Source organism: Rhipicephalus sanguineus, chromosome 11 (assembly GCF_013339695.2).
Source record: "Rhipicephalus sanguineus isolate Rsan-2018 chromosome 11, BIME_Rsan_1.4, whole genome shotgun sequence".
Taxonomy (NCBI): Eukaryota; Metazoa; Arthropoda; class Arachnida; order Ixodida; family Ixodidae; genus Rhipicephalus; species Rhipicephalus sanguineus.
In genome coordinates this window covers 120724243-120734475 of record NC_051186.1, presented here as the reverse complement: position 1 = coordinate 120734475, position 10233 = coordinate 120724243, and the positions used below count along the sequence as shown (strand labels likewise).

The 10233-nt window shown below is 44.7% G+C and overlaps 1 protein-coding gene across 2 annotated transcripts in view; it reads left to right on the top strand.

Moving 5' to 3' along the window:
• Nucleotides 1-2230: 2230 nt before the first annotated feature.
• The window catches only part of LOC119374824 (echinoderm microtubule-associated protein-like 2), a 235873-nt gene continuing 227870 nt past the window's right edge, over nucleotides 2231-10233 (top strand). The window contains exon 1 of one of the 2 annotated variants that reach the window (XM_037645023.2): nucleotides 2231-2423. In XM_037645023.2, the coding sequence (XP_037500951.1) occupies nucleotides 2375-2423 (49 nt within the window). In that variant the 5' untranslated portion in view covers nucleotides 2231-2374. The remainder of the gene's footprint in view (nucleotides 2424-10233) is intronic. The other variant, XM_049410959.1, reaches the window with a different exon arrangement.

Below are 10233 nucleotides of genomic sequence, written 5' to 3'. Positions count from 1 at the left end.
GAGTCCGTTGGCATAAAGTTAACTTTTACGATCATGGTGTCAATGTTCTTCAACGCCGATGTCTCACATAACCAGGTGCTCTACGCTATGCCTTTTGATCTTGTACCGTAAAATACGCGTTATCAGCAGTTTCAGTCCAGTAAGGACATTTTTATGAAATGCGCGACTCACACAAGATATCTTTATCAAGAATTTCCACTGAAAAAGTTTGCAGAAGCAGGTCATGGCACCTCTTCCCCTAACCCCTAATCAATATAATATTGAGGTGGTGCATGAACGCTAGTGTACTGAGATATTTGTGAACAGACTTGACTATAAACGTAAGCCGATATAAGGCTGATGGTAATGCTGAAGATGAGTAGATTGGACCATTGGTCGCCAAGAAACGGTGGAGCTTACTCAGACTCACGAAAAAGTTTCTTCAACCGGACTCAAACTCAACAAAATATTACTCACGTGGACTCACTCAGACTCACGGCCCAATCTGAGTCTGAGTTAGTCGACTCATGAGTGAGTTCGTAAACCTATATCGTAGCAAGTAAGCAATTTGTATACGCAGGCTAAATTCTCTGCCTTTCAATAAAGAGTTATATCTCTCATGGTCTACAGTTAGTTGGAAACACGTACCGCCCACTATACTGATAAATTTCAATGACGTTAAATGGGATCTAACTAACATATAACTTTGCGTAATATAGCTTTGTTGCGAATTGGCGCCAATTTTAGCACTTGTGATCGTGAAGATTACGTGTGGTGGTATTTGTTGAGCGATATGTCATGTAACCAAATTGCCGTGATCAAGCCACGAGCTGCTTGTAGTTAGCCCACTTAAAAGTGGCGCCACCTGTGAAAGATCAATGAAGAAACAAATACTTTGCATTTAGTGTGGTCAATACTCGACAGGTGGAGGGACTAGCTCTGAAAGATTCCCACATTTCCGGCTTTTCGCGCGATATAAGCGAGAGCGCCGTAAATCGGCTACTTTTACGCACGTATGCAGGCACCCGTGCAAAAGATGTACACAAGAATGCACTAAAATGGAAAAGACGATCGAGTTTACATATGCATATTGGAAATGAATAAAACGCGCGTTACCCTGGTTTTGTAGACATTTCTGTCCAACGGGACGAGGGAGACAAGCTCATCAAGGCGCCGCATCATAGCTCTGTGACGTAATCTGCAAGGACAACAACACGTGGATACAGATTTTCACAACACACATTGATCCGATTCGTCGAGTATACATTCCATAAAATGACGCTTATCAGCTTCATGTCCGGGCAATTTTCAAAGCAGCATTTAATTACAAACGTGCTTAACGAGCTATTAGGATCATCAGAGTCATCGGTACTGTTGTGAGCCTTGCAGCGAGTTGAAGGATGAGCGATTTTTTTGTTCTACTTACTTTTCTCGCGAGTTCCTCACACGCCGTTTGTCTTGGTCGCCGCCGAGTGCAGTTGCGCTGCTCCTATGCTGTAAAACCACAACAACATCGCAACAGAGTAATTATACAATTACAAACATAAATGCCGAAGACTACTTGCGCGCATTAAAAAAGCGCGCGCTAAGTATCTGCGATGTCACGTCTAGGCTGCTCCACACATACTGCTGTCAATCTGCTACGCGGTGACTAGATCATGTTGCGAGTTCTACGTTAATTTTACTAGTATAATTAATAATTACGGTTACCTTGCGTCGAGAACTCATGTCTGACTTTCTTGGCGCGCTGCTGTCGTCTGCTTCGCAGGTTCCCGCCTCTTTGCCGCGCACTGCGCTCGAAGCACCACCACCGGTTGACTTCAAAAGTACTTGCTAACATGGCAGCTATGACGTAGACTTCTCTGCTATTGACGTAAACAGCGTCATAAAGCGTAGCCTTCGAGATTTGTAACTAAGACTCTGGTATGACCGTCGCTTGGAAAGCGCGAGTTTGTGCGTCGTTTATTCGTTTGCCCAGTCTCTTGTGCTTTGAGCTGGCAATGGTTTTAACTGTGGAAGCGAAGGCAAGTATTCGAGGCTTTTTTTTACCAAGCGGTATTGCTGGTATCGCCAGTATTGCGGCTCTGACAACGTTACGTGTACTGCGTGTACCACCGGATATGCTTGAGCCTGGTTTCATAACGCCAGTTGTGAAAGGTCGCTAGGCAGTGGTCTGTTGTGATGTGGCTGATGCGCGAAGAATACTCGTGAGAGCTCGTCATGCCAGTAGAGCGGATTACGAGCAGTACCGCGCAGTGATCTCGGTGTTGCGAACACTGCACGAAGGTGAACCAGAGGGTGAACGCTTAGCGCTTAGCGAAAACGCGAAGGCTGCGACGGTGTGCGTAGACTCGACGCTCGCTACGGCACGGAAAGCCGCATCGGCGGCGTGATCATGGAAAACATGGATCCCCTCGGTGAGTCGGTCGTCGAAGTGGACGACGGTGTGTTTCACATTTCCTACTTTTACACCTCGCGCTTAGCGTTACTGTCGCATTCTATCGTACCCGACAGTTCACAAATCTTTTAGCTCGCAACACCCGCACGGGGAGACGCAGATACGTGCGGAAACACGCGAGCGCACGCGCTAAAGAAATCAAAACTGTGCTTCGGTTTGCGGCGATCGGCGCTTACGCTGGCGTGTAGCTTTCTTTTTCGTATCCGCGCCTGCGACTTAGTGCCGGCCGCTTTTTACCGTTGTTATCGCGACCGTTGAGAGATAGCGGTGCTCTTAACTGCCACCGACAACGCGGTACTGCCCCTGTTTCGTATCTTTCTTTTATTTCAACGAACGCGGGGTAGCATTTCCGCGTCAGTAGGTCGAAGACGCCGCTTCACGATCTTCGGTTTCCGATGGTCACGCCGTTCACACATTCTTACGTCGATCCGTGTTTCGAAACCGTTTCTTTTTTGTTTGTTTTTTCTTTAATCGAAAGCACAGTTCCTAAGCGGGCTATCCGAACGCTGGTTTCAAACGAAAGTGTGAAAGCGTGCTCGGTAGAATTGGCGACTGTGTTGTAAGAATCGGTTTTTCCGTGGCTGCATTCTTCCGTGTTTAAGTCACCGCAGTGGCCGTGGAGGAGTCGATATAGACGAGCAAATGCGGAACCCAGTCGAAATAACATGTCCGGCTGTTCTAAAGAATCGATTCCGGCCGGTCTGGAACTGTATTAGAACATATGTGACCACCGATCAGCCTTGGGCAGAGCGCCAACTTTTACGCCCCCCTGCTTTTCTGTCATGTTACTCGAACTGGCTACAAGTGTCATTCACTACGAGTGGGGCGATTTCTGTGTCAGTTAAAAAAAGATTCTGTATGCCCAGGTGTTTCAAGTTGGCACTGAAGTTAGAATGCGGTTCTTGAAGGATATGTATCCTACTTAAGTTTATACCGAGATCAAAATCGGGAGTGGTTTCGTTTTCAGCCGCTTTATAAAACTTGGTTGACGCAACGCGCGCCGTGCGAGTGTTTAGCAGTGAACTGGGTTTTGTTGTTGCTTGCTGGTATCGCTTGCGTTGTTTCCATGTTTAGGTTTCAATATTGCGCTGCAAATTTACTGAGTTCACTCGCGTTGTTTCTTTGATGTCTGACTTGCTCATTTTGATCTATAAAGTAACACCGGTGTCAAACGGTCACTTCTGATCACGATCGGACCTGATTCGGATCGAATTTCTCTATCATGATTTGCTCCTTTACGCAAGCTGCAGAAGGGATCCAATCACTGTTGAGCGGTTTGATCAAGATCGGGCTTAATCGCGATCAGCAGTGCACCGTGTGACACCGGTATGACTTTTTTTTCGGTCTTACTGTTCACTTTTTTATGGAAACAGATTCCCAACTCTGTAAAACAAACGGAACGGAAAGCGCGGAACAGTTTTTTCTAAAATTTTTGTGTTTGATTGCGGTCGTTGTGGAGAGTGTTGACAGCTCGCCACTGTGTCAACACTCCGGTGTACTTTCGCTTCCCAGACTTTCTTTTTTCGGGCACAATCGATATCGAAGTCTGGCGTGTTTGCAAATGACGTCGCAGGAGAGGCGTTCGGCCTGTGTATTGAGTTTTGAAAGCGCCCGTTTTTTGACAGGAGCATTACACACGATCGTTCATGCCAGCGCCTTCATATTTGAACGCGCTATCCGGTTGCATTTGATGTTTATTTTTCTCTTCACCTCCGGACTCTTTAGAAACGTGCTACATAAACCTCGTGTCGTATATCATGACCGTTGTTCTCTTTGTGATGTCGCCGACTTTTTTGTAGCAAAACGCTCGCAGACGGTATTCGCCGTTTCAGGTGCTAACGAAAACATTGAATATGTAGTATTCGTTTTATTATTTTTTTTGTCGACTTTTCTCCACAAGAAAAATTCACATCGAAGTATGACGCAACGTTAGCAGGTTTGCGTCCTCACGTTGCACGTTGCAAAGCTTTGTTGCACTGCGTAACTTAGTGTGTTCTGTATCGATTAAGTTTATCGCGCTTGTGGTCCAATTTTATGTTTCACTGCGCACGTGATAAGATTTTGGAAAAATGCGTCCGTAATAGCGATTATTTGATTCGAAGACTGAGTGGTTGGTATTTGTGTTACAAACGTTCTTTCATTATTTCTTTTTCGAATGTCCTGGGTCTTGTTAGGTGTCCATCTAAACGTAAAGACGTAAAAAAAGAAGTGCGATACACCTGACAAAGCAGGGAGCTCGATTGGTTATTCCAAATTTTCGAATATTTACACACACGCGTCCCCGAGCTCTTTATAGTGTGGCTCGCTACTGCAAGTACGATACCTCAGTGTTCATGGTCAGGCGGCAACAGTTCCTTTTAATAACAGCGGCCGTCATTCAATCAGGCGAACGAATGAGTTGCGGTGACTTACAATAGCCCGAGGCAACAACTCTTCGTGCGAACGTCCGCTCGTACGGCAGCCGTCTGTCACAGCAGTCTGGCGACCTTGGCTGCAGAACGGATTACCGAACGACTCATGACGGTTCCGTTGAACTGTATCGCCCTTGGACGACGCGTGCGTTGTAGTATACCCACAACAGTTGCTACTTGAACTCTTTGCAGCTGTTCGTTGACTTTGTGATGTGCACGCGTTGGCTACGAACTCTAACTGTTACATTCCCCGCTTTCTGTGCCTTTTATCTGTGTACAAGGATTGCATTCTAGTTTTCTATCCGTTAATCTGTGGGACTACCACAACGCTTGTTTGCTTGTAGCGCTTGCACTCACGTCTTATTAGCCGACATGTTGGAGGACCAGCTATGTTAGTACTCAGTAGCCTGCACCTGTTTGGTCAGGGGGTGTTCTGCTTTAAGTTCTCGCACAAACATCAGCAGCATTCCGATTGCGTCTCGGTGGCACTAGCAGGTTGCTAGTGGCATTGAATGTGATACACTGACGTCTTCCTATGGCCGCCATGTTGGAGCATCAGTATACGGTGGGAAGCTGCACGTTTGACGTCATGTCCAAGGCATTACAAGCCCCCGTGTGCTGAATCAGCGCGTTTGATGCCCCGCATTTTCGGAGGCGCCCAGTTTCACCAAAGACCTTAATCCTGTTGTGTTTATCGGCCGCGGTGGTATATACAGTGGTTACGGTGCTCGGCTGCTGACCCGGAAGTCGCGGGTTCGATCCCGACCGCGGCGGACGCATTTCGATGAAGGCGAAATGCTAGAGACCCGTGTACTGTTCGGTGTCAATGCACGTTTAAGAACACCAGGTGGTCGAAGTTTTCAGAGCCCTCCACTATGACATGCTGCTTCGTAATCATATCGTGGTTTTGGCGCGTGAAACCCCAGAAGTTACAATCCTGTTGCATTCGTTCGCATGTTGACGCTCGGCCGAGGCGTTTCCCTTTAAAAAATGAATTTGTAATATATAATATTATAAATATATAATGCATATTATATATAAATATGTAAATTTATAAATATATTTTTGTAAGAATTACGCGGTCGCGGCGCTTGGGGTTTTCATTAAAAAGGTTTTGTTCTCTCTCTCTCGCTAAACCCTCAACTTCGATGCAGTCGAGCCTGTGAGACATACGTCTGAGTTGTACTTAGAGCTGCATTAACCCTGGGCTCACCACGAACAAACACTGCGGTTTTACGGTATTTTCAAAATCGACGACTCGATTTCTCGATCCTCGTTTTCGGCTGCGTCTTCGTCGAGTAAGTTCCCTTTCTATATGTTCTCGCTGTTTTCGTGCGAACCTCGCGTTTGACGTGCTCGCACGAAAGCGAGCATCGTTTGGAGCGTGACGGGGGGCTTCTTCTTTAGCGGATACATACCGCGTTCTTCGGAGAACGGCGGAGAAAGAAAGGTTTAGGGTTGGGTGCGTATTTTTCAGTGCATGACAGCCCAGAAAGGCTGTCGACCGGCGAAAGCTGTAGCACATATATACGTAACCGTACAGCAGCAGCTGCAGGTGTAGCTTCTTTTTCTTTCTCTTTTGCGTCTTTTTATTATTATTATTCTAATTTATTGTAATGACTCGTTGTTGTTTCGCTCTGACGCGGGGCTTCTTTTTGTCGCTGCCGTTTTAGCATGCGCGCGTCACTCGATGCGAAGAGGTTGAAACGGTGAATGTTTTCTCTTTCGCCCTCCCTCTCTCCCTCTCTCTCTCTCTCTCTCTCTCTCTCTCTCTCTCTATTTTCACTGGTTTCACCGGGTAAATGCGGCGGCATTTCGTGTGAACTATTCACGATTCGCCGCATCCTTTTTGGCTACAGGTCTCGGGAACGTTTTCTTTTTTTTTTTCTTTTTTGTAGTAACAAGGCTCTGTTAACGCTCTGTTAGAACAGAAGGAGTTCATTTTGAATGCTTTTGAACATCGACACTTGGCTCTGGGCATCTACGTAGATTTCACGAAGGCTTTTGATTATCTTAATCATAGCCTGTTACTAAAAAAACTCGAAAAGTATGGATTTCGCGGTAAGGTATTGGCCCTTCTCCGCTCTTATTTAGGTTGCAGGCAGCAATTTGTAAATATAAACGGCCATTCTTCCGACATCAAACCAATTTTGTCCGGTGTTCCACAAGGAAGTATCTTGGGTCCATTTCTATTTAACTTGTACATTAATGATATTGTCAATATTGATAAAACCACAAAATTTGTAATTTACGCCGATGACACGACTTTACTTTTCTCCGGTACGGTATTGTCGGATATAATGGATAGAGCAAACAATACATTAACGCAGCTAGGTAAGTGGACCGATTACAATGCATTAAAGATTAATACTACCAAAACAAAGCTGTAGTTTTCCGGCCAAAAAACAGGGACGTGGTCACCGATGCAGTTTTAGTGTATAACGGCGCACTTATAGACAGAGTTAAAACATTTAAGATACTAGGTGTAATATTTTCGGAAACAATGTCTTGGGACGACCATGTTAGTTATGTAGCACAAAAATTATCTAGCATTGTAGGGATAACGTATCTAAACAGACGAACTCTCCCCACGTACGTTAAACTTCTTATCTATAACTCGCTATTTTATTCACATGTAATCTACTGTCATCTTGTATGGGGATCAACGACATTCACGAATTTACGAATACTGTACTCCCTTCAGAAAAAAATGTTAAGGTATATATATAATGTGGCTTTTGATCATCCTTCAGCGTCGCTTTTCCATAGGCATCATACTCTACGTATTCCATCTCTCTATTCTTACCGCCTGTCCATAGCATACAAATCCGAAATTAAAGATAACGGCCATTTCCTAGCTCGATTAGCCTGTTAGAAAGGAGGATGCAGCCATATTCAGTGCGCCATCCAGAGACTTGGAAAGTACCGTTATGTCGAACAAATTACGGGACACAAATGCTAAAACACAAGCTTCCGGAGTTACTAAACTTGTTTAGCAACCAAAACATTGCACCGGAGAGATCATCTACAAAAAAACTGCGTACTTTTTTTTTTTCAAATGTTGAAGTTTAATTGTATTCATAGTTTTGCAGTGGTTCTCCCCTCATATTTCTAATGCTTGTTTTGAAACAATTTTTTATGTTCTGTAAGCACCATTGTCATTTTATAAATCTAACCCATACGTTGTCTCGTTTGCCCATGATGAATTTCAACACTGGTTTCTCTAGGCACGAATATTTTCTCAAAAATGTTTTCTAGTTACGAATGTTTTGTGATAACAAATGTTGTGTGATTACATGATATTTTCAATGAAAATGAATTGTATTATTTCCAAATGTTTTCTCTCTTCCATGTCTTAATTTTTTTTCTTGATGTTTCTTTGCCCTGTTTATGTACACTGTTTAATAACCTGTCACTTTGCGTTCTCATTGTCATTCTGGTTATTCAATATGTTCAGCACAGTCTGCTGTAAACGCGCCGAAGTGTACATTTTGGGGGGCCGGAGCTAGTCAAGCTGCTCGTCAGCTTTTTCTCCCTGCCTCCCTCATCTTATGCTTGATGAAAAATAAAGGACCTATTATTATTATTATAGTAACAAGGCGTTGAACTGGGCGAGTTGGTGCTTTCTCAAAACGGATGAAAACCAGCGGAAAACACGAAAAACAACGAGAAGAAAACGACGGGACGGTGTTAGAATTATCCACTGTTATAACAGACGCACTGTCTTCATTCAGTCTCATCTCAGCGATTCAGTCGTCTGCCAAATCCTTAGTGCTAGATCTCTCTCCAGTTGCGTAAGACCAACTAGCGCTGGCCTTTTTTGGTTGTCGAGAGAGAGAGAGAGAGAGAAAAAAACTGTGTTCTGGGCGCGATGGCGTTGTTTTGTGTTTCAGAAATAAGCGTCTCTCCTTTCCTCAAACCACCACTAATAATACTTGTCTTGTGTTCATTTCCTCGGCCCGTGTCGCTTAGTCTTTTTTGTTCCACTTAATCCGCAAGCTCTCCCTCGTTGGGCAGTGTATCTAATCTCCGCCTATGCGGAAACGCGCGTTGTCGTTAGAGCAGGCATGCGGGCGTCTTAACGGGACACTTACCTGATTAGACCTATAAGCTTTTATTAGAGATAATGGGTGGAATGTGGGTCGGAAGTGTGTGTGTGTGTGCGTGTGCGTGTGCGTGCGCACATAGCGCCTGCTACTTCTCGCAGTTAGGATAAAGGTAAATTGGAGATTCTAGGAGATTGATATGGCGAATATGGTTCAGAGCAGATGTGGCTGACGTACTCGGTACTCTTCGTCGATGCTCAGCTTGAACTCTATAAGAAGTTATCCGCATCGCGATAATAAATCGCGATCTTTCGTTCAAGATGGGCGCTTATGCATCAGGCCTTTTCTCGTTGGCAGTCGTGCCCCTTTTTCTTAGTCGGATAATTAATTGACCCGCGTTTAGCGAAAAGAGAAGGAAAGACGTTAAACACCTGCTCTTACATGCATGTCGGCACCGGCTATTGACTCGCGTTTTGCGCCTCTGTTCGGGAATTCAGTTTTTTTAGTTTTTTTTTCTTTTCCGGAAACGAGGTCGTATAGACCTCGCCCTTGTTGTTTACATTTAGTATGTGTACGGAGGCGGCATATCGTGGTGTGTAGTAGGCTGCAACGCTTTGCTCGTAGGAGGCACCGATATTTTCTCGGCGGTTATAGAAAAGCGTGTCACATATAAGCAGTGGGTGTTGCCGTCGCCATCCTTGATACGGAAAGCCTACAACTGTCCAAGCAACCTGCGTAGAGCCGTTTAGTTAGCTCGAAAAACAACAACAACACGAAAGAATACAAGACAGAGGTAGTGTTACTAAGCTACAAAACGTTACGCGAACGCTAGCGGCCATGATAGTGTACGGAAACGGTTTAGTAAAATAACTACAACAATAATAAAGAAAAACTTTTTCTTATTTCATGCTAAGGCGATATGACTTGTTTTCTTTTTCATTTTGATTTTTATTCGTTTCTTTTCTTAATAAGTGTTCTTGTTTTGCAGTATTAGGTTACTTTTAACCAGCTGGAAAAAAATCGCTTTCAACATTCGCGCGCGAACCTCCACGGCATCGCCCGTGTGGTCCCTGGAACTTCAAAACATTTTGAGAGAGAAAAAAAAAATGATTTTAATAAATTAGTAAAAATGAATCACCGACTGGACAGCGGACATACTCATCTGGTTGACCTCCTTACCTTTCCACTGCTTGCTCTCTCTATCGCCTTGGAAATCCTTTTAAACGCGGTGCTATGCTGCAGCTATCTGTGCGCCAGCGGCCGGCGACGCGCGCTTAGTCACTGGCGCCGGAAAGTGAGACAGAAAACACAGAAAGGAGAACAAATTTTCCGCGCCGCT